The following is a 24,083-nucleotide window of genomic DNA, read 5'->3' as shown; positions in this document are numbered from 1 at the left end:
AAAAGCACTCATGATAGTAACACAAGTGAGTTTAGTAGTATTTCAGGCATAATAGTCCCCATTAATATTAAACCCCAATACTTGAGAGACAATTTGGCATCTGCAATTCTTGTTTTTTTTTCCTGCCTCCATTGTTATTGCTATTCTGTGTAGGGGCTTGATGTTCCCAGTGGGTTAACTGTAATCAGTGCTTGAGCATATGGTCCCCATATTTTACCATCCATCTGACTAATAAAGGCTGTGTTTTTGACCTGAAGGAAAGCTGACTAGAATGCAATCAACCTGCCCTGTGACAGCCTGTACCTGTCAGAAGCTGCATGCTGAATTTACAGTCATAATTGGCAATGAGTTGAAGAGCAGCTAATAGCATTGAGGTCATTGTTGAATGGGCTGCAATGCTCATTAATGCTCTGGGGGGATTAAATGCTGAGTCATTTCTTACTGACTAACTGGCCTTTTTTTTTTTTTTTTTTTCGTTTGCTACTATCAGAAACACCAATCCAGCCAGTGGAATCTGTGGATGTGGTGGCCACTGAGTTGCCAGAGGAGGACAAGCCCTCTTCCCCTCTGGCCCAGAGCCCTCCAGCCGAGAGTTCAGCAGGCCCATCTGTCCCAGCGAGCAGAGAAGTCAAAAGCAGGTTAGAAACACTAAACTTCCCCTGAACCATAACTGTTTGAGATTTTTTTTTTTTTATTTTTTATATTTATATATATATATATATATATATATATATATGATAATTGTGTTTTTGTAAATGTTCATATGAATGTGTGCGTGTACAAGCATTAGTGTGTGTGTGTAGCAATGTGACATGCTGCTTGCCTTGCTGTGTACACATGCATGGATGAATGGAAATTGAGTCATCTCCCGGTAGCGGCAACACTCTCTTCCCAGGTGCCACTCTGTTAAAGGTTGTAATCAATCTTCTGGCCTGTCTGTGCTATCGATGTTAGTGATGGAGGGCAGAGCAGCACCCTCTCCTGGGATCTAATTAACAAGGCCATCTCATCGCCTAAAAAATGTGATAAATATTTACCGCCCGTTTTACTTCTCAACTTTCCGGGTCTTGGCGGCTATTCCTTTACCACTCTGTCTCTAAAACACCCTTCTCAAAACACTTCCATGTCCAGTTATACTTGTAAAATGATGGTTTTTGTTTTTAACTTCTTGCCATGTAGAATTAACTGCTTAGGCAAAGCTGTGTAGCATTTATAGAAAGCGAAACTATCTACCTACTCTTACACTCAAGGTTACAGTTTAAGGTACTTATGGTGTGTTCACACTGTACACAAAGCAATCTTTTCGCGCTGCTGCATTACATGTCGCATATTTGCACATGTAGAAAAATTTCAACTCGAGCGAGAAATTTGTGTGCCCATGTCACGAAACCCTATTGCCATTGAGATTATCTTCCCGTCGACACTGAAGTCCTGGCATTGATGAATCAGAAATGGAGGGAAAATATATTTTTGCCATCTTTTGTCACCCTGAGGTCTACAATACCATTTATTTGTTTGTAAACCAGAGAAAACTATGTGTATTAATGTGTGTGAATAGACCATAAACGACCATCTATGGAACAATAACGTTAACGTCGCTGCCCTATTTATGCCTGGATGACGTTATTTTGAGTGTTAAAGGCACAGCTACAATGTTAGCATAGCCTAGCACAGATTGCGCTGAACTCCCTTAAAGAAAACAAGCATTTTAAAAGATGTTTACTTGTCGTCTTGCGGATGAATGCAGCGCCTCCAGTTGATGTTAAGACCCAGCGGATGTGGGATACGACCTCCCGCCTCTCCAGCGCATGTAGTGCGAGGGATGCAAATAAACACAAATGATCCTGCGGTCAGACTTGCGTGAATAACTCGGCAAAAAACGCTTCGGTGTGTGTATACAGCAACATATACCATTGTGGATTTCACAAGTGGTTCATTTTGTGTGTCTGTGTGTGGAGACAGTGTGTGCGCCTGCCTCACAAATGTATGCATTATGCGTTCATACCAGTAAGTATGTTGCTGCTCAGACAGTCCCATTGCCAGAAGAGGAAGGCCTTAATTCATGGTGACATGCTAGGCACTGTATTAAGTCACAGTAGGTATATATAATTAAACACCCCCCCTCTACCAACCATTTTCTTTGTTTCAGCGAGCATCTCTGTGCCTTCTGTTACTGCGGTGGCCGTAGCCTGCTGGGTCAGGGGGAGCTGCAAGTATTCAGCACCACGCCTCAGTTCGAGGCACTCTTCAGCCACAAGGATGGAGGAGGCTCAACGAGCGATAGCAGCGATGGTGATAAAACCACTCAGCCAAAAATGGCCGGAGAGACCACCTCAGGACAGAGGGAAAAGACGAAGTAAGTAGGCCGGGCTGACACAAACGGTTGGGCTGCCAGTGTTGTTGGTCAGGATAGTAAAGTGGGCGACAATACCTTTTTACCCTTTTCCTAGAAAGCAGAATTGGTACACATTGGATTATCCTGGTGAAAGAAATCAATGACGGTGGTTAATAAATGACCACACCTTCATATTGACCTACACGCTAACTCATACACACAGAGGAGCATGCACACAAAACAAACAAACAGACCTCTTAGGCTAAAGGGCCTTTCTCAGTAAGCAGGTTGTGTTGTCATTCTACATTTGAAGGCTAAATCATCACTTTGCCTTAGCAGTCAGTGTCCCCAGGCCCAGGGATCCCACATCAGGTGAAGGCTGCACACAAGCCTCTCCTGTGAGCGTTTGAGCGCTACATATTTGCACACTGTTTCAACAAAAGACCCTCCTCGGACTCTATTGGACGGCTGCCTAATTTGTTTTGGTCCTTTGGAACCAGTTGGGCGTCTCACTGGGTTCCCAGTGACGTAACGGGCAGTGGGAGCAGTATGGGTCTGGCCGCATGCCAAGCCAACCAGTAGCTGTTGTGTTGCTGCTGTGTGATTAGTCATTAGGGCCAGTCCTCGGTTGTGCCACACAGAGACACAGGAGGATGAATGATATATTGATTTGTCAGAGAAGAAGAGGTGTTGGACAAAAGGCAAAACCGTGCAAATGTGAGGCGGTGGGAGAAGATAATTTCATAATTGGTGGTGAAACTTTGGGCTGTAAACAATAAGCTCTCATGAGTGTGCAATCGTGCTTCTAGAAGCCGTTCTCTTGATTTTGGCCGTTGGTTTGTTTACTGAAACTAAGGTCCTTTTTAAATGCTAATGCTCCCTCTCCACATTTTCCGCATGCTATGCAGCTCACTAGTACAAGCCAGGGACTCGGGGAAACGCATCCTTTTCAACAGATTTCATGAGACAGAACAGCCAGCCTCTTGTGCACATGCCAAACAAGATGGCCCTCTTCCTCCTCCTCTCCCTCCTCCCCCACAGCTTTTTTTTTTTTATTTGCTCTCTAACATTTTCCCCCAGCTCATTCTCTCTGTCTTCATCTCTCTGCTTTTGTAAAAATTGCACATCGTCCTCTACCTTAATGTCTCTGCTCTTGATTCATTCCTAAATTGACTCAGGCTCTCTACTTTTAACAAGAACAAAATAACAAACCTGTGCTGACCTCGTTTCTCTGCAAAACCTCTATCCCTTTGTTCCAGCGTGTCTGAAAGCTGCGAAGAAGAACCAGACCCAGCCAGTCGATTTTGGGATGAACTTTCTCATGTCGGCCTCCCGAAAGATCATAACGTCCAGTCTCTCTTCGAGTCAGGTAAGACCAATAGACCTAGCATTTCTGGTCCTTTTTTAAGAAGCATTGTTAGCACTTTGAATGGAGATTTTAACATGAAGCTTAGTACATTGATGCAGAATCTGATCCATATATGAATAACATGCCAACCTTTTGATTCATCACTTCCTTTATGTCTTGAAATTTCAGGGCAATGCTGGGCACATCAGAGTTGTGCCTTGTGGTCCGAAGGTGTTTGTGAGGGCGAGGGACAATCTCTGCTTAATGTGGACAGAGCCATTGACTCAGGGAGCACAAAGGTGAGTCAGGGGAGAAGATCCGCCGACTAATGGGTGTTAACAGCATCTTAATGTGTTGGGGCAGCAGTGAGGGACTGCTTCAGTGAGGCACAGCAAAGCTGATGGATCAGACTGGCTGGTAAAGGTCGGCCTGGCAGCGTGGATCTCTCAGCTGTGAAATGGAAAAGGTCACGCCACTCAACAGGGCTGAGCCCTCATGGCAGCTTAGCTCCTAGTGTTAGCAGTGGCACAGCTCACAGCTCTCCGATTGCGTTTGCAGCCCATTGGTGGCGTAGCCCATCAGCAAGTCTTGCATCTGATCTCCAGAGTGCACGCTTATAGAACTGATGGGACTAGCGAACGGATGAGGTTCTGTTCATCAGGGGGTTAAAACTGGGGTTTAACGAGGGGTCTTCTCTAAGCTGGGAAACCACATGACTGTTTTTCCAAAGAGACATTAAGGGATAAAGCACTGTTTTTTACTTAAGACATTCATTCATAAAAAATGTCATGGACATGTTTTTAGAGTTTGTTGTTTCCTCTGCTGTAAATGGAATATATTTTTAATTTTACATATACATTGGGATCTCTCTCTTTCTCCGCAGCACTGTGCATACTGTAAGCGCCTTGGAGCATCCGTTAAGTGCTGTGCTGAAGGATGTGCTCAACTCTACCATTTCCCCTGTGCGGGGGCAGCTGGGACCTTTCAGGATATCAGGAGTCTCTCGCTCCTCTGCCCAGAACACATTGAACTGGCCATTCACAAATGTAAGTTGAGTAGTATTGAATACAGACATAGTAAAATGGTTTGCTCAAGTGAAAATGAGAAATTTGAAGAAATGTCGTTGTATCAACAGCACTGTCTGAATCACCTCCCTAATTTTCCTGAATTAAATCCCGTTTCTTTCTTTTTTTTGCCCCTAGTTGTAGATGATGTAAATTGCGCGCTATGTGATAGCCCAGGGGACCTACTGGACCAGCTCTTCTGCACCGGTTGTGGTCAGCATTACCATGGGATGTGCCTGGACATGGCCGTGACCCCTCTACGGAGGGCAGGTTGGCAGTGCCCGGAGTGCAAAATCTGCCAGACGTGCAAGTGAGTCACCATCCCATTCGCCTAAATAAAGTTTCCAACACTGAATGTTTTTGTCCTATCTATCTATTCTTTTTCCTTTCTGCTAATTTTCTCTATAGCTACCAGGCATGTTGCTTACTGCTGGTGTGTTTACCTCTGTGGATTGTGAGGAGATAACTGGACGTTGTACCCTGAAGCACAGTCTTGTACCTTTTGACCTTGTTTAAACAGCACAGGGGCTTTGCTAGCAACCAGTCCTCTTAGCCTTAGGTGAACACTGTCCATTGAGCTTTCTGTTGCGTATTTGCATAGAAACCCTAGTACCAAGTCATATCTACACAGCGGAGTATTTTTTAAGATGAGTTTATTCTAAATAACTCATAGCTAGGTCTGCATAGCATAGCTTTTCTTGTGGATGTTATACCAATCCTAAATCTTACCTTTTTTTAATAGAAGAAAAATTATTGTAATACATCCAGTGTTGGCCAGGAAAATGTAATTTGTGTGTTTTTTCAATTCTTCAGTCTTAAGGAGTCAGCAGTCATTCATTCTTGCATGCAGCCATAAATGAGCACCCCAAATATTATGCAGTTTGGTTCAGTAGTATGTGAGATTAGCCGTGGACAGACACAGAAATGTATTCACTCACTCACTCACTCACTCACTCAGTGACCAATTACATTATCTCCCTTGTGGAAATAATGAAAAGAGAATTAAGGTGACTATAATCATGCATGTGACTTCTTCACACTTATTCTTTACGTCAAATCCTGCGTAGATATTAGCAGTCTCTGTGCAGTATATCAAAGTCCTATGTATGGCTGGGCAATATATCGATATTATGTAGATGTTGTGATTGGAACGGATATCTTCTTAGGTCTGGGATATCCTAATATGGCATAGGTGTTTTCTTTTCCTGGTTTTAATTGCTGCGCACTGTAAAGTGATGTCATTTTCTGAACTTACCATTGTGTTTTTAGCTGTGCTATTATTTGCCTTAATCAATTAGTCATAATATCCCGACTACTAATGATTATTTATCAAAAATCTCACTGTGTAAATATTTTTTGTGAAAGCACCAATGGTAAACCCTACAAGATCGTCTGAATATCGATATCGAGGCATTCGGCCAAAAATATCATCATGTGTGATTTTCCAGCCCCAGTGTTATTCTGTCCTGTTTCATAAAACCTTCTGTCCCGCTTTGTAGGAACCCAGGAGAGGACACTAAAATGCTGGTGTGTGACATGTGTGACAAAGGCTACCATACCTTCTGTCTGCAACCTGCTATAGACTCTCTTCCCACCAACGGATGGAGATGTAAGGTAGGAAGATCCTCATATGAGGCTGGATGGCTTTTTTAAGACGATGTAAAATAAGGTTTAATCTGGCAGGTATGTAAAAATATGCAGTTATTTTATTATTGAAGTACCAACCTAGTGTTTTAACCAGGTATTATTTTGGCAGCTGCAACACAAAATTCCCACTAATATTCAATAGAAAAATATTCAAGTTATGAATTTTTGCTCTGGCACAGAGGAAAAGGTCTGCCACCCGTGAGACTATGACTTTTCTGTGGTTTGATTTGGGCTTCCTGCGGTTAAGTAATGACTCACTCCGGCTGATCTTTTCAAGGCTTCAGTTCAGGCTCAGCTTAAGATAACGTGGTGTGTAAACGCGCGTACATGCCTTTGCATGTTGATCACACGCATCCCTCAGTGCAGCCACGACCGCCATCCTGCAGCAGCGCAAATGTTCTTGTCACTCAGGCGGCTGGTAAACACACCGACCACTTTTCTGCTGTGGTCGGAGGATGCTGCGGCAATAGAGCCAGCAGGTTAAAGGTCTTCACACTCAGCTTCTCTATCTGACTCAGCACAGGAGGACCAAAACCCACACACATACCTGGTATCCGCTACCAGGCCCTGTCCCCACACGCTAGGTAGTTTTGCAATTCTCTGACGGAAGTAGAAATCCTTAAAGAATTAGTCATTGTTTCAGTTTCACTGCTTTGTCATGTTCCTCCATCATGTATGAGCACCAGAATGGCAGGCTGTGTTTGAGACAAAAAGCTTTTGCAGAGAAAAAGAAAGTTCTGGTACGCTTTTCATGACCAAGCTTCATGACCATGTCTTGAGAAAAAATAAGGATAACAATTGAAGACCACCATCACTATGTAAAATCTTTTACATTTTTTGCCTTAATGTCTTAAAAATGACATTCCCTCAATCCCAGTGAGATTGCTTTAATATTGAGTATCTATCAAACCCTTCTCAATATTAGTTTTTATATTTTTGCATTCATAATACCGCATGGAGTATATTTATAAAAAGTACAAAAGTAGTTCTTCTTTAAAATGAATAAACCTAATTAATAATGTTGTAATAAGTTCAACAACGCCAAAGAGTTCCTTTCTTGTGATGTGTGCGAAAAGTAGTGTCTTTACATTTTTGGCATGAAGGTTTTGTCAAAATTTGAGCAGCCTCTCCATTCTCAGCATGAGCAAAAATACTGGAGTCCAAAAGCATTTTAAATGAACAGCAGCACTTAAGCAGCATGCTGCTGTAATGGAAGCAAAATGTCCACTATTTTGTTATTTTTTTTGTAGCGGTAAGCAGCTCTGCTTGATGTTGCACACAGTCTGTGTTGATATTTCATCAAAAGGGCCTGCTGCTACCTATTTGCTTTTGCCACTCTGTGGTTCTGTTGCTCAAAGCACTGTGCTCACTTTTTTTACCCAGAAAGTCAAAGATAGAAAATAAAATGGGCTTTATGTATGGCTGATACTGGTCCATTTAAAACTATTCCCAAAATATAAAAGACAAAGCAGGAAAAACAGGTTCATGTTTTGGTTATTGGCAACCTGTCTGCTATTTGTAACACAACTTGGCAGTATGTTGCAGCCATCGAGCCAGAACCGCACTAATTCCATGCCAATGTTTTTAAAAGTTTTTCCTTTTGCCATTTATTAAAAACTGGTTAGTCTAAATGATCCACCTGATTAGGAAACTACCTTGTAAATCCATTTCATCAGGGCCTAAAAATACTGATATGATTTTTTAAAAGCCATTTTACCCAGCTCTACCTCATAAATTTAGCTGGATAAGAGTCATGGTCTTAAATATACTCACATTTACTGTGGGCCTGGAAAAGTTCCATGCTTGTTCGCCATCCCATGACTTAAGGGCCAAATCTATATAGCAGAAACCCTTTATTTTTACCGTATTGAGTGTGAATGGCTTTCAATGTCCTATTACTAAAAGGGCTTCCTTTGCTCCCCAGAGCTGCAGAGTATGCATCCAATGTGGAACACGGACCAGCGGGCAATGGCACCACACCAGCCTGCTGTGTGAGAACTGCGTCCAAAACCAGGACCCTGCTCTGTGCTGTTCTATGTGTGCCTGCATCCTGGACCCCGAGCACCATAAAGACTTACTCTTCTGCCAGACTTGTAAAAGGTAAAGGTGAACATTTGTTTATAGCTAGTTCAAATGCAACACTCTTGGTTTTTTTTGTTACCTTGTTTCATTCCTGTGGCAATTCTATGTTCCCTGGTAACATTAAGGACACACCACAGAAATAACTGTCACATTTTAGCGTTGCACAGAGATCCCCGTCGAACAATCCCTTAAAATTCCTTCGCACTCCTTTCAGATGGCTACACCTGGAGTGCGAGCGTCAGAACTCAGGCCAAGCAGAAATCCACCCCGGAGAGGACTATGTTTGTTCCAACTGCAAGTCTCCTGCTGCAGAGCAGGCGCTACAGGCAGAGGATATGGACACCGGCCCAGAGCTCAGCCCTCAGCCAGACTCCATGCACATAGACTCTGAGACTGGTCTACAGCTGGCTCAAAAGCACACGGACCTAGAACCTGGCACCCAGGGGCCTCCTGAAATGCACAATGACCCCAAACCGGAATTACTTGCTGTTCCATTGCACTCGGATCCAGAGCCTGTTCAGGCTACCGTCCAGGAGGAGAATCTGGCCGAGTCAGCCCAGAAGCCTGGTGGGTCTTTGTTCCAAAAAGGTTAGATTAGACACAGGAAGATAACTACTATGATCTCTTTTCTTGTGTTATCTTTAAGTCTTGAAGTCTTTATCTTCCTCAGTGCCCAAGTGTCCCTCCTGAGACTCTAATCAGCATATTAATCATCTGTTGTTATTGCAAGGACAAGCCAAGGAATGTAGCTCTTTTGATTATACAAAATCATACATACGAGCACCAGGTATACGTTTGAAAATGAAAGACAACCTTTGTAGTCGAGGGTTCCTTCACTGAGCCTCTAGCCAAGCAGAAGCAGTCAAAAGTTTTGGCCATGCGACACGAAGGCGGGCTGTAGAGTCGGCGCTGATGAAGTTCTCAAAGTCGCAGTTGTTGCTGATGAAAGGGTGCGAGTTGTTTGGACTAAGACCAGAGAGAAGCACTCCCTCTTTTTATGTGCAGGCTTTTCTGAGGACTCCCCAATAACCAGATGGTGTCCTACTACCAGCAGACTAAAGCGACTCCTTTGTCTTTGTACCTCTGTGTTTTGAAAATTAGAAGTACTTTGTTTCTACCTCCTGTCTCCTGGGGCTGTAACTTGTGCTGCCAGTCTATGTGAATGAGACATTGATTTCACTTTAATGCATGGCTAAGTGAAAGTGTACAGTGCAACTCGAAGCAGAGAGTGACATTTGAGTTTCTGCTCACACTATTACAAATCAGCTTTACATTTGACTGTCAGTTTGTCTTTATTACCTTCAGACTAGAGAGACTTGTTAATAATACCACTTAACAGAGGGAGAGATTGTGAAGGCACTGTGACCGTGTCTGATGTTTGTCGTGTGTGGTTGTGTGTGTGTGTGGTTGTGTGTGTCACAAAAGCAAAGCACAACAAGCTGTGTCAGTCTTATAGGGGCTTCAATGGGATTCAGACTGTAAGACACAAATAACCAGGGGCAGAACTGAAGAACTGGTTATTTACTTGTGGTTACTGTCATACCCATAGATGCTAAATAAATAGGATATAACCATGGATATATATATATATAGAGAGAGAGAGAGAGCTGGATACAGTGTTGGAGGCAGCTCTCCTTCATTCCTATGAAAGTTGCTCATTGGCACATGAAGCAAAAACACTTTGACTTCCTGGTATAAAATTACCCCAATCTCCCCGCGATCTTCACAGTCTAGCCTCATTCTCAGGCTCATTCACATGAACAGAGGAGGAATTTGGCTATAAGTACGTTTTACAACTTTGGATACCTAATGGTTTTAATAGGGGCTAGTCAAGTGGTTGAACTGGGAAGTTTGTTCACCTAAAAAAAACAAACTAAAAAAAAAAGATCTGCTGATTTACATATGTCTCTTTCCCAATGTAGGTTTATGGGAAAAGTTCTTGCTGGGATCCATGACTTCACGTGATGGACCCAGAAAAATTGTATTTCCACAGTTTGGCCACCATGTAAAATTATCTCAAAGCCTTGTGCCCTCCGTGGGGGCTTGAATATAACCTATATTGAAATATCTTAAAATAACATTAGCGTTTTTAAGTCAGAACCAATATGGAGACTTAGGACTTGGTACGTTTTGGGAGGAAATCTAAGTTTATATAGCTAGCTGCCAATTAGTTAAAGCAGCACCAGTATAATCTTACCTTTGCAACAGCTCTGGTGCGTTGTGGTGTAAACTGTACCAACACTTTGAGTTACGTGATGCCGGTATCTGCCTGTGTGAAGCTTAGGGCTGAATCTCCACTCCACGAGAGGTCTGCCAGCAGTGGAGTGGTGTATCAGGCAAACTAACGGTGAGCTGGGGATGCCAGTAGTAGCTATGCTGCCCACTCTGTCTAGACTGCAGACTCCACTGGCAGGAGAGAATGGATAGGAGTAGCATGATGGTGATGTTATTAGATCCCCTGTCTGCAAACCTGCCTTGGAGCTATGCTGGCTCATTCGTGACTGCTCACGCAGCTTGCTCGCTCTGCTCTGCATACACATGTGCTCTGCTTTTTTACTATCTCTTTCCCTTTGGTCATGAACTGCTTCATCATTGGATTTAGCTGGCAAGCCGATGCGTCCCCCTCTGTGGTTTTGAAGACATGTTGAGCGATCTCTGTATTGATTCAGGAGAAGCTTTAGGAGGTTTATGTTAAGCACCTAAGAGTCAAGTTTTATCTGTTTTTTTCCAATACATGTGTCATAATGCCGTTTACTCCTGGGAGATATTATTTGGGATTTTAGGTTGAAGCCCATCAAGCAAGCAGTTGACAATTTACTTCTTTTTTTGCAGTGTATTTGATATACTATAGGAGGAGGAAATTAATTTCAATAATGTGCTTAGATTTACTTGGATCTTTGCAGATTTGTTTAACGTATTTTTGGGCTTTGTCATGTGAGATCATGACAATGCTGCCAACAGCGTGCACATGTAATGTAATTAAAGTCATTAACCAGAGCTCTTTATCACCTGCCAGGATTCTCCACTACTCAGTGTTTAACAGCAGGCTTAGCGTGACTCAACTGACAGATGCCATTAGATCCATTCTGTGACTGCAAACGAGACCTGACTCCAGGCCTCTGCCGCATTAATCTAAGCCGTGTATTTATCTCAACCATCACCTTGTTCCCTGTAGAGAATATAGGAAGCGCGGTGTTAATATGAATGAGAATGTGTGTTCAGCTTGGTCAATAGTTGAGGGCTTGAGATGGTTGGAGGCCCATCTCCTAATTGACTTTCTGGCATCGGCACCGGATGAGCACCTGCAAGCTGCACAGTCATGAGCCCAGAGCACACAGACCCTGGGATGTTGGTTGTCATGGTTACTCCCTTCCCTGGCAGAGATGCCTAGCAGGTGCATGCATGTGTCAGGATCAGTGTGACATGGGAACTTGTGGATTGAAATGGTGGGTGCCTCTTTAAGACTGGGCTATCTGTACGGTCAGAGGCTGTCTGGCAGAACATTGGCTCGATGTGTGGATGCCTGATAGCCAGGAATGACTAGTTCTATTCATACCAGACTAGTCAAACGCATTGATGTCTTTAATACAAAACCAAATGGAGGGAGAGGATAGGAGAGGCTATAAAACCAAATAGAGAGAGAGGGGTAGGAGACGCAAGATTAATATAAAATAGCTTATAAAGGCTTGCGTCGTTGTCTTTCTACACGTTGTGGCTTGTTGTCACTCCAAAGCCACTCCTTATGCGTAACACTTAGGATGAACCCTTTCAAGGCTGATGCAACATTAAATCCGGGCAGTGAAAATAATGTTTAACGATAAAATATATACCTTTTTATTTTTTATTTTATTTAGGCTTTTAGTAATCCATATAGAATCTCTTTTTAATCTATTGGCTCAAAAAGTAATCGATAAACTGCAACACACGATTTTAGTGTTTCAGTGGTTTGACTAAAGGGAGAAGAGTTTCCCCGACTTATGGATTCACATCTTTGTATAGTGTTGTTGGTTTAGATTTGATAGGTGGATAGAATTGATGCATAAGAAATATCTCTTCTCTCTTTTTATGACTGCCGGGCATCCAAGCCTAACATTTCCCTACGGTCCACTTTTCTTTGCGTGTGTTCACAGTCTCTCCAGACTCTTACTTCTCTCTATTAGTGAACAAAAATCCCTTTCATTGAATATAATATTTTTGATTGTGAATCTTGTCTCCCTTTAGAAGTCTCAGTGGAAGCAGACGTTGAGAAGCAGGTTACTGAAACTACAGTCAACAAAATCAAACAAGGTCCGTAAACACAATCTGATCTGCATTGTGGAACCTCATATGGATTTGCATCAAAGTAATGGTCAATGTTTTGGTAAAGCTTGTGTTGGCGTGTTAACACTGTCAGCAGAACAACTGTAATATCAAATCCGACTATCATTAATGATATTAACCTTTTTTTAATGATGTTTCTCACTCGAAACTCTTAGTATAACATAATATTTGATTTTAGTTTTACTCTCTTCATCTGTTAATGTGCATGATGTCTATCAAAATATGTTGTTCTTACCACTGTGCATTTCCTCCTACAGAAACAAAACCAGCAGCAAGAGCCCAGCTTACAACTACCGAGAGTCCCTCGTCTCCAGCGACCCCCGGCCAGGAGTCTGAGTCTCTTCCTGCCCAGCTCTCTATGGAGGTACTACAGACACAGGATACCACATTACAAATCAAACCAGCAAAGACAGAGGCCTGCCCCGAGCAGGGCATGGCCAACCCCAGCACAAAGGATTTAAAGGCCATCATCTCAACCACCAAAGAACCAAGTACTGCATCAGTACCTTTCACGGACCAACCAATGGAAGTCTCATTACCCCAGCCTTCGAGTTTGGATGTAGTCAGGGCTTCACTCCTCGAAACTGCTCCAGAAGGACTCAACGAGAGGATGGAAAGCATTTTTCACAGGAACCTGGCAGAGACCGTTAAGCCCTCCGCCTCCAGCACATCAGTGGAGATGTACATTAAAACGGAGAGCAATCCCAATCTGTCATTTCCCTGCCTGCCTCCAGAGGAGAAACCACTCAAGACATCTGTGGAAAGGTTGGCGGAAATGGTTTCCTCTCCGTGCCACTCCTCCCCTCTGGGCCGAGGGACATCTCCCAGAGAGCTGACCCAGATCCTACCTTCACTGGGTGACCACAGCAGTGTAATACCCACCACCACCCTTATACCACTCACCCCTAAGATTGGAATGGGAAAGCCAGCCATCACCAAGAGGAAGTTTTCTCCTGGAAGGCCACGAGTGAAACAGGTAGGAACCTGGATATGATGTTACAGAGGACCGCTGATTGGTTTTGTGTCGTTCTAGGGCTGGGACAGCCAATGAGGCAGAACGAACCAAAGTACTATACCCCCAGAGCATATGCTAATAATTGGTGCCCATATGTACTCCTAAAAATCAGTGTGTTATTGTCCTAAGTGCTCTGCTCTTTGAAGGTGAATAGTGTTTTTTGGTGGCGCTGGGTTGGTTGAAGCAGCTTGTAGAGTTGTGTTTTTAATCTTTTTCTCAGTTAAGTTGTACCTCGCAGTACATTACTCAAGCTTAGCAGAAGGACAGAGTGGCGAGTGATGCTTTCTCTCCACTCCCGAGGCCCTCTTTGCATGTTCATGCACCACACAACTAGTTAGTCACAGTGTTCATGCCATTCCCCTTTATTTCTATTAGGAATTACTTCTTTTTTTTTTTTTTTTTTTTTTAAATGGCTAAAACACCTTTTCCTCAGAGTCCTCACCATTTTCTACCTCAGCGGCCTTTTCATCAGTCACTATGTTCATTTTGTGTCCACGTTACAAACATGCACCACCTTATTGTCCCACTGAGGATGAGGATTCATCAAGTCACACATTCCAGAGGTCATTACCATGTCCTAGTTATAGTCTATTATGCCATCAATTGCAGTGGGTCACTAGTGACTGTGGTAAAACAAAAACTTTGAATCCCCTAATGTTGGTGTCCCAGTGTCGTTAAAACAAATGGAGTATAATGGAGACACTGAATCAGACAAATAATTATAGGAGTAAAATCACACCCATGGCTATTATATATTATGAATGATGCTGGTGAGGGTAGAATAATTTAGTTTGCTAAATGTGTTTTCCCCCAGAAATATCTCATCTCTTAAATAAACACTATATGGCTCAAACTAATTTATTACACCATGCCTGGGGAAATCTATTAGGGATGCTTCGATACGACTTTTTCTCTTAAGTCCAGAGTGCTTTGGTCTAGTGCACTCACTTGCTGCCGTGCTGACGCAATTCCCCTTGTTTTGTCAACATGCCAAACATACATGGTTGTCATGACGAGAGGTTGCAGGGCCTCTTTTCTTGCTGTATGGTGCCATGGCGCTCTGGCAAATTATCCTGTGCGAAATGCAACTAACACAATTGTGCTCTTCAGTTTTGCCTTTACAAAGAGTCTATTAGAATCTTCGCCTCTTAAACGCATCTGCATGAAAACTCTTAAGGATTGGCTTTAACACAGAACGTACCCTAATAACTTATTCTGTTCATATTTGGCACGGCAGATGCTTCTAACACCGTAGCCCTGCATAGATGGATGTGTACTGAGTAGTTCCCAACTGGCTACATCAGAAGCTCACTACATCTCTCTAACATCTTTCTTTGTATGTTTTGTTTCTTCGCTGGCTTTGTTTTTAAGTTGCTGCATTTTGTCGCCCTCCTCCCTCCCTCCCTCCCTTTCTCTCACTCTCTCACCCGCCTCCCCCCCCTTACCTTAGGGTGCATGGAGCCCCCATAGCAGTGTGAGCTCCCCCTTGTCCTGGTCGCCTGACCAGTCAGAGGTCTGGGACGTCTCAAAGACCAGGCAGTCCTCTTGCAGCCCCGGCTGGAGCATCAGAGTGGTAAATACTGTGGCTCACCAGAGACGGCAGGGCAGCAGCTGTCCCTTATTAGCCTTCTGTTTACCGTAGTGACACACTCCCTCAGTGTTCCTGAACGTCTCTGGGATGTATACCGTAGCCTACTCTAACAATTACCGCCACCTTACAGTGGGAAGAGGAGATTCAAAGACCAATGGCTAAGCTAATGGCTTTATGAAGTGGAACCGAAAGATATGGCTGTATTGAAAATGGGTTTTGCTGGCTTTGCTGTTGTATTGGTGTGGCGTAATAAGATCTTCCACAGTCTAAATGTCTGGCAAATAAGTTACACTAATGATCAAATGTGTTCCATTTCCTCTTTGTCAGCCATGCTCTGCTGTGCTCTCCTCTCCGTCCTATTCAGATCTGTTTGAGTATTTCTTTATATATATATGTATTTTTTTATTTTCTCATTTCGACTTTGTCAAAAGTGTGTGGCAGTTGGTTGCCATGGTGACAATCATTACTTTTGCAAGGCTGGGTGAGGTTTCATTTGTGTGCAGTTGCAGGGGGCGGTCCAGGTTAAACACCATTGAACAGTGTGTCTGTCAGTAGGCGCCGTGGATGGGAGGGGCCTCAGTTTCGGGTCGGTGTTGAAAGTGGGAGGGGATTTTGAAGGCAGGAGCTGGAAGATTCAGTTAGACTTAAGTTTGAGAGTCATGACAGGGGCCTCCTGTCGGAAACTTGCCAATGGCACAGTGGATCTCTCATTGCTAGAGCAGCAGTTTTAAGGACTTTTCTCAACTCTCTCACTTGCTGGCTGTATGTCTGAAATTTTCAGTGTACCTCTCAAACAACGGTAATTTCCATCAAAATGTCAAGAATCGGGTTGATTGATATTTTTTTTCTCGAATCAAGTTTCTGATGTAATCTTTACCCCTTTTAAGAAATGACAGATCTTTTCTAATCCATAGCAATGCCAACATAAAAATTGAATGTAAATCAATTATCATGCAGCAGCTTGCATACTTACAAACCACCCCTCAGAATTACCTTTCTTTGCTAGAACTTGATGATCAATGTTCTTCCTGTTGACCAGTCAAGAATATATACAGACCTAAAAGCTGAAAGTGTTGAAACGTTCCTTATAAATCTGTGTCCGTCCACTGAGCAAACTCTGACTTGGTCTGTTCAGTGCATGCAAGCAAGAAACAAACTTTCCCAAAAAAGTGGAGCTTGCGTAGGCCCATTTCAGTATGTACGATGGGAAGCAGCCTCCGTTCCCCTCCAATCTCTCCATATCCACTCCTCGTACTGCACATTTTCAGAATTTATTTTTGTGTCTCTCTTCCACAGGGGCGAGGCTCAGGCTTCCCTGGGAGAAGGAGGCCTAGAGGGGCTGGTCTGTCAGGTAGAGCTGGACGTGGGAGGGCCAGAGGCAAGAATGGAGTGAGTCCCGGCATGAACCCTGGGGTATGTGCTGTCAGCTGGTTGACATCTTGACATCTTGACATCGCTAGCAAATATTGCACTACATGCAAAGCAGTGTTTGGTGTCCCTCCAGCTGAAGACATGGATGATGTATTGTTATGTTAATAACAGAGTAAATTGTGTACTTATTTTATTTTATGGTCATTACCTACAGGACATTTCTTTAGTACCTCCAAATGATGACAAAACAGTTGGGAATTATCAATTATAATAGCTTCATTAGCATGTGTATCCTAAAATCAGTCATATTAACTCTTGTGACTGTGGATCTTGATAGTGAGAAATGAAGATGCTGTTTATGTAGCCACAATATGGTATGTTTGATTATTTTTTTTCCCTGGTTTGCAGGTCTCCATGATAGAAACACCATACCCAGTCAAGGACGAGGAGGAGAATGCCATGCATAACACAGTGGTCATATTCTCCAGCAACGACAGTTTCACGCTAAAACAGGTAATTGTTCATTTAATACTTAAGAGTGTTGCTCATGTATTTCATTTTAAATCATCATCCGTGAATTTCTCCATTCACTTAGATGGCCTGAAATTAGATCTGTGCTTAAAGACCTCTCCCACTGGAGATCATTAACTCTTGTTGAGATATTAACTAATGCCTGCAGGAAATGCAGTCGATTATGTAACACAGGATCATATTGAAATTGTATTGTTTCTTACTTTCTGCCTTCAAAGATCCTGTATTGAATTAAATTATGTAAACAATAACAATCGCATAGCCACTGTCCAATTCTCATCAAGGTTTTAGAGACAGAGGTAGATATGACGTTAGCAGTGTGGGGTAGTAATTCAGAAGTTAGAATCCTGTATTGTCAGAGAATGAATACTCAAATAAAGCGACTTAGCATTAAACAATACAGCTGAGGTACTGCTGATCAAGGCACAAACCCCCAAATGGCTCACATCAGACTGCTCAGTGCTTAAAAGACTGCTCAGTCTGGCTCTCAGGCTGTGTATGCGGGCTAAAAAGGGTACACTCAAACCTCCTGGTTAAAAAAATAAATAAAATGCAGTTAAAGGGCAATGTTTCCAAAAGCGTCTTGTATTCCTTTTTGCGCTGTATTTCAATATGCTTTTTTGCACAGCTAGATTTGAGGATAGAGGACAGGTGCACCTTTCTTATTGACCGTGTAGGCTTAGGGTAAAGGAAGCATTTTCTTTCCTTTTAGTATTTAGGATAGCTTTCAGCAAAATAGATAACGACTGGCACTTACAGCGCTAGTGCTGTTGAATGAATATGCAGAACACATTCAGTGTTCACATTGATACTTATGTGATTGGGAGGTGATAAGAAAACTGAGTTAAAAGCAGTTTTAAGATTTGTTTTCTTCATGACACACTGAAACTGACACCAGCTGACCAGTTTTCTTTGTTTTGGTTTTTTTTTAACATGAAGGGTTATACTAAATGGGAAAATAGGTAAAGCAAAAATGGGACTTGTTCTAACTAAAGCTTTAAAGCTTCAGTGTCTCAACTGAACTGCCTTAATGAAAAATGTGGTAACTCATGATGTCTTATTTCCTTCTAGGACATGTGTGTGGTGTGTGGGAGTTTTGGCCTTGGTGCAGAGGGCCGTCTTTTGGCCTGCGCTCAATGTGGGCAGTGCTACCATCCATTCTGTGTTGGCATAAAGGTACATTTACTATTGAGCTTGTACTCCGCACACACACATTATTCTTCGAGAAATACTATTCTATGGTACACGAGCCTGCATATTAACGTCTCATTGGTTCTTTTACAGATCACCAAGGTGGTGCTGAGTAAAGGTTGGCGTTGTCTGGAGTGTACAGTGTGCGAGGCCTGCGGCCAGGCCACGGATCCTGGCCGCTTGCTACTGTGTGATGACTGTGACATCAGCTATCACACCTACTGCCTGGACCCTCCATTGCAAAACGTTCCCAAGGACAGCTGGAAGTGCAAATGGTAAGTGACGAATGATCGTCTCAGCCAAATTAGCTCCCAACAGGCAATCGTTTAAATTAGAAATGAATCTGTGTTCAATTTACTAAAATAGCTCTGATCATTCTGTTGTTTGTTTTTAAAGTAAGCGGTTCAGGCAATTTACCACATTCAACCTCTTCCAGATCAATAAATATTTCTCTTTGTAATGCCTTTCAGTTTGAAAATCAGCACAATTTCAATATATACAAAGGCATGTAAAGTAAATATCTTCAATATTTTTATCCAGAGGGGATCGACTGAATTCCAAATGAACAAGAAATATTCACAGCTCATATTTGCATCATGTGGACAGTGCAGTGAGAAGGCAGGGTCAATCTGTGTTATCTTTTTGGAAGTACATGGGTAGAATGACCTCTGTCCTCCCTGTCTCCTGCAGGTGTGTGTCCTGTACCCAGTGTGGCGCCACCACCCCAGGCCTAAGGTGTGAGTGGCAGAATAATTACACCCAATGTGCCCCCTGTGCCAGCCTTGCAACATGCCCCGTCTGCCTGGTGGACTACAATGAAGGCACTGTGATTGTGCAGTGTCGCCAATGTGACAGGTGTGTTTCTATAAAACCTGTCGGCTCAAGATAACTGGTCTCCACAAATTCTAAAAAGATTAAATACAAAAAAAAAATATTTACTAATTGCTTCTTATCTAAACCTTCTCTTTTATCCACAGATGGTTCCATGCGTCTTGTCAGGGTCTCCATTCAGACGAAGATGTAGAAAAAGCTGCAGACTGTAACTTCGACTGCACAATGTGTCGCGCTTTCAAGACCACCAAAGGTGTGTGTCCGTGTGTGTGTGTCCGTGTGTGTGTCCGTGTGTGCGTGTCTGCTGTACAGTGAATAGGCTCAACTAGTAACATTTTAATCCCTTGTCTCTACGTCTTTTTGTGTGTCCTGTTTGCTGCAGTCGTGACCAAGGCCAGAGATGCCATTGAGCCTGTAGTCATGACGCAGATTGTCACAAAGGCTAAAGAAATGGGTAAGTTCAGAGCTTCAAACTTGGTGCTGTATAAATAGCATAACATAAATTGTTTCTCTCTACAAGATGGTTAGTGGGTTTAATCCAGATGTGCCTGTTCTAGATTTTCTGATTTATTTTTTTTGGGGGTCTTTTCAGATCTGTCAAGGACTTACACCCAGGATGGTGTTTGTTTGACGGAGTCAGGGCTTTGCCAGCTCCAGAGTTTGTCTGCTACGGCATCGCGGCGCAGGAAACCCAAGCCGAAGCTGAAGCTGAAGATCATTAACCAGAACAGTGTGGCAGTGCTTCCGGCTCCTGTAGACCTCCTCTCAGAGCACTCTCGTGATGAAGACATAGAGGACACCAGAGGTACTTGTCTTCACGCACAAGCTTCTTTTTTCATCTCAGAGTGCTTATTAGAGGCCTTTGTTAGCTCCACAGGTTCTAATGTAAAATGATAACGTTTTAGAAACGTATATCTCTATCACTATTACACAACGTTTAACCATGACTAGCTGCAAATCAACCAAATCAGTCTGAAAATTAGGAAAATCCAAAAAGATTGCATCAGAGTCTGTGAAGCATAGCTCTGATGCAGGAATTGGTCCTGCTTCATATAATCAATACCAATTAATTTAAAAAAAGAGTACTATGATCAACCTCAGTACAATCCAGGTGATCGGCACGGGATGTCCCTAATAAGTTGTAATAAAATATGTTTTCTTATTATTTATTTATCTCTAAATCAGAGTTGAAAAAATTACATAACTGGCAATTAAAAAATAAAAGTGTATGGGGGAAAAAAAAAAAAAAAAAAGGGGTCTCTCTGGAAAGGAAATTCCTTAGTAATAGAATTCGTGAACTTAATTTCAATCAGGCTAATGTCGTGCCACTGAGAGCAGTTCAAATGGAATTGACCCCGGTGTCTGTGTTGAGGTGCCTGGCCGGGGTGTTCTCCGCCGCAGGGCTGTCACTCATCATCAATGCTCTCTCTCTCTCGCAGAGGCGGAGCTCCTCGATTGTGAGGCGAAGTCTGACTCGAGCCTGGAGAGAGAGCCAGCAGAAGACGACTCCAAGGGGGTCGACGGCGGCAAGAAGAGGAAGAGGAAACCGTACCGGCCGGGTAGGGCACCTGATTGAAGGAGACAGCTCCTCTGAAGCGTAAAATGGTGCAGTACATGCCCGACGTTGTAGCTGTAGCAAAGCACTGCCATCTCAGGGCCTCTGATATACACAGGGCTCTCTCTCTCTAGTGTTTCTAAGCCTTCATGCTGAACGCACTGGACAATTAATAGAACCATACAATCAGAGTCAATTTATATCAAATCGCCTCCATGATTGCAATAACGATGTTTTTTTATTGATAAATTGCTTTTAAATTAATAACTTCTCTGTTCAAGGCATTGGTGGGTTCATGGTCCGCCAGAGGAGCCGTCCAGGTCAGGGTCCAGGCAAAGCCAAACGATCCCTCTGCAGAAAGGATTCCACTGGATCCATGTCAGAGAACCCCTTTGGGAAAGAAGAGGGTCTGTACACTTATAATATCCATATGCATCTTTATTACAATAATTTTCCCCCTCGTCCGCTCCATTTGTGTTTTTATGTGATTTCATTTTTGTCTTTGTTGTAGGATGGACAGAGACTCTGCCTAATACCCCTGTGGATGAGACGCCCCCTGGACCAGAGGTGCCAGAAAAAATTAAGAAACGCTACCGCAAGAAGAAAACAAAACTGGAGGAAGCTTTTCCCGCCTACCTGCAGGTACGTCACCTTTGATAGCACACTCTTGATGTTTGACATAAGCTGTAAACTAATACTGTATATAACAGTGGGCATTTTTCACATCTGTGTATAACCACTTAGAGTAAACCACTATACAACAATTCTGCGGGTATATATTATCTACAAATAATTATCTTTAATAAAAAAACAACTTTTTTATCAATTTATTCAGCTCATTTTACCAACACAGTTTCCGTTTTTCAAACAGTGCATATTCATAAGAGCACCTTTTGTGACAAGAAAAAATATTGCGTGAGTTAAAACAGCTTATTTCATTAGATGATTGCAAGTCTATTTTGGTTTTATTGTTATGCAAGCCTCCTGTTCATATGCACAGATTGTCTGGTCTTGTCATGCCATATCTTCATAAAATCCCTTTTATCTCACCCTTGGGAAGGTTGGGAATCCAAAGTACATTGCCTGGAAACCACTTACCGAACCTTGGTGCACGGTGCCCCTTCTGTGAGCGTTTTTGAAAGAGGAACAGCCTAAAGGAACTCACTGTAGAGGAAATTCGTCTCTGGTCGTGCTCTCTTTAAATGGCTCCTGTCTGGGTGGTGAATTGACATACAAAAGCTTAACCGGAGATGACTTCAAGGCTCCTTGTCTCTAGCCAGCATCTCAGTGTCACCTTTTGTTGGCCAAAACACAGATATATGTGATGTGCATTAAGACACTGGCAGCTGTCAGGGCTGCTCTCAATCCCACCACGGTCAGAGGATGTTCAGTCCAACCTAAAGGTCCAACACAGTGAAGCACATTTCATTAATTATTGAAATAGCCACACGTTGGGCTTTTAATGTAGGGAGCTGCAGTTATGTCTTTGAGGATGGTAGATGACTCGTGGGTATAAGTGGTTTGGGACTGGTAGGTGCTGACAAAAGTGAGGTCAGCAGCATCACGTATGAGTTTCATAGCTTCTCTGTGTCACTTCGGTCAGTTCTCATGGGCCTTCAATGTGTGCTGAATAATTTCTATGTGACATGGGATGAGTTTCCCAAGAAGGATGTCATGAAAGGTAAGCTAACAGTCGTTGAAGAAAAGTGTCAACACAGAATTGACAAGTGCTTTGTGTTGTCATGTTCAGGAAGCATTCTTTGGAAAGGACCTCCTGGACAAAAGCAAGCAGAGCAGGCAGCAGGGGGTCGAATCGGGCTTAATGGAAGACGGGCAAGGCCAAGTGAAGAGGAAGCACCCCACCACCAGCTTCCTCGACCCTTCATCGGACCCTCTGCTCAGCGCCTCAGCAACATCACTTCCCACCAGACCAGCAGCAGCACGTACGTGTACACATTTAGTGCTCCAGGATAAGGGCTGTAATGATTCATTGATCCAAAGTGTTGGACTTAACATTAGATCAACCAAATCAATTAGACCCGAATAGGAGTCAATGAAGGTGTTGGAAAAGCCTGACACAACAGGGTTATCTTTTATTTTAATTTTTGGCATTTTTCATAATAAAGCATTTTATTCCATTCATTTCTCCCCCCTCTCCATGCAAGTGCCTTTACCCGATGAGAGTAATAACCCTTTTCACACAGGAGTAAATGGGTTTTACAAAGGTCCCTGAACACGTGTTCAAACTACAATTCACCCATTCATACACAACAAAGTCAAAGTGTCAAAGGTTAATCAGTGCTCACAGGCTCATTTGTGTTACAGTTTTAGCCCTGCATACTATGCAGCACACCAACATGGCCAAATGGAGCACCGTCAAAGTGTTTCTCACTAACTAACATCTAAACACATTCAAAATCTATTAATGAAACTACTGCTATTACATTACTAGACTGCTTAATGCTTTCATTGTCGGGACCAGTAGCTAAACTGCAGTAGAAGTAAACTGGGATTGTCCTAATGTTTGAGTTGCAGCCTATTGTGAGGTATTGCATCACATGGTGCGGTAAATATCCAATCAGTGTCATGCGAGCAGGAATAGGGTCAAATATCTGGTCCCATTTTTGGTCTGGTTCCAAGTTGCTAAAAACTTTGCTTGTTAGTCAGTCTAACAAATATCTTGTAAAGATATTCCTAAATTAGTTCTAAATTACTGGGAAAAAAACTTACACCTGAATGTGTGACAGCTTAAAACCTTTATTAGCAAAGGGCAATGTACAAAAGAAGCAAATTAAAAATCTGTTGACTTATATTTAGTAGTGTGGTTTACAAATAAAAGATAGGTATGAGTGTTAGAAAATAATCATCACTTTGACTGTTTGACTTTTGGATAATTAGAAGGAAATTAAACAGCCATAAGGGAAAAGACTGTAGCATAGAACCGACTTCACTGTGCTTAAGTGAGGAACATTTTGCAACTTTATTAAATCCATGAATGATAACGGGATCGATGGTTCATCTCTGACTCCTCCAGTTTGCATGTCGAAGTGACCTTCAGCAAGAAACTGAACCCCAAATTACTCCCTACAAAACCTTCTGAAAGTGTGTGTGTGTGTGTGTGTGTGTGTGTGTGTGTGTGTGTGTGTGTGTGTGTGTGTGTGTGTGTGTGTGTGTGTGTGTGTGTGTGTGTGTGTGTGTGTGT

The 24,083-nt window shown here is 42.8% G+C and overlaps 1 protein-coding gene across 4 annotated transcripts in view; it reads left to right on the top strand.

Moving 5' to 3' along the window:
* Positions 1 to 2,233: 2,233 nt before the first annotated feature.
* The window catches only part of kmt2cb (lysine (K)-specific methyltransferase 2Cb), a 46,071-nt gene continuing 24,221 nt past the window's right edge, over positions 2,234 to 24,083 (top strand). For 3 of the 4 annotated variants that reach the window (XM_054596785.1, XM_054596786.1, XM_054596784.1), the window contains exons 1-23: positions 2,234 to 2,356; positions 3,595 to 3,704; positions 3,873 to 3,982; positions 4,567 to 4,729; positions 4,886 to 5,057; positions 6,247 to 6,361; positions 8,319 to 8,494; positions 8,691 to 9,043; positions 12,698 to 12,763; positions 13,054 to 13,772; positions 15,262 to 15,384; positions 16,699 to 16,815; positions 17,182 to 17,286; positions 18,376 to 18,480; positions 18,589 to 18,770; positions 19,186 to 19,350; positions 19,473 to 19,579; positions 19,709 to 19,780; positions 19,919 to 20,131; positions 20,766 to 20,885; positions 21,163 to 21,288; positions 21,393 to 21,523; positions 22,632 to 22,824. In XM_054596785.1, coding sequence (XP_054452760.1) covers positions 2,316 to 2,356; positions 3,595 to 3,704; positions 3,873 to 3,982; positions 4,567 to 4,729; positions 4,886 to 5,057; positions 6,247 to 6,361; positions 8,319 to 8,494; positions 8,691 to 9,043; positions 12,698 to 12,763; positions 13,054 to 13,772; positions 15,262 to 15,384; positions 16,699 to 16,815; positions 17,182 to 17,286; positions 18,376 to 18,480; positions 18,589 to 18,770; positions 19,186 to 19,350; positions 19,473 to 19,579; positions 19,709 to 19,780; positions 19,919 to 20,131; positions 20,766 to 20,885; positions 21,163 to 21,288; positions 21,393 to 21,523; positions 22,632 to 22,824 — 3,784 coding nt within the window. In that variant the 5' untranslated portion in view covers positions 2,234 to 2,315. The remainder of the gene's footprint in view (positions 2,357 to 3,594; positions 3,705 to 3,872; positions 3,983 to 4,566; positions 4,730 to 4,885; positions 5,058 to 6,246; positions 6,362 to 8,318; positions 8,495 to 8,690; positions 9,044 to 12,697; positions 12,764 to 13,053; positions 13,773 to 15,261; positions 15,385 to 16,698; positions 16,816 to 17,181; positions 17,287 to 18,375; positions 18,481 to 18,588; positions 18,771 to 19,185; positions 19,351 to 19,472; positions 19,580 to 19,708; positions 19,781 to 19,918; positions 20,132 to 20,765; positions 20,886 to 21,162; positions 21,289 to 21,392; positions 21,524 to 22,631; positions 22,825 to 24,083) is intronic. The other variant, XM_054596787.1, reaches the window with a different exon arrangement.

The sequence above is a fragment of the Anoplopoma fimbria genome, chromosome 3 (assembly GCF_027596085.1).
Source record: "Anoplopoma fimbria isolate UVic2021 breed Golden Eagle Sablefish chromosome 3, Afim_UVic_2022, whole genome shotgun sequence".
NCBI classification, from domain to species: Eukaryota; Metazoa; Chordata; class Actinopteri; order Perciformes; family Anoplopomatidae; genus Anoplopoma; species Anoplopoma fimbria.
Note: the sequence above shows the minus strand (reverse complement) of the source record. Positions and strands in the feature narration are given on the sequence as shown.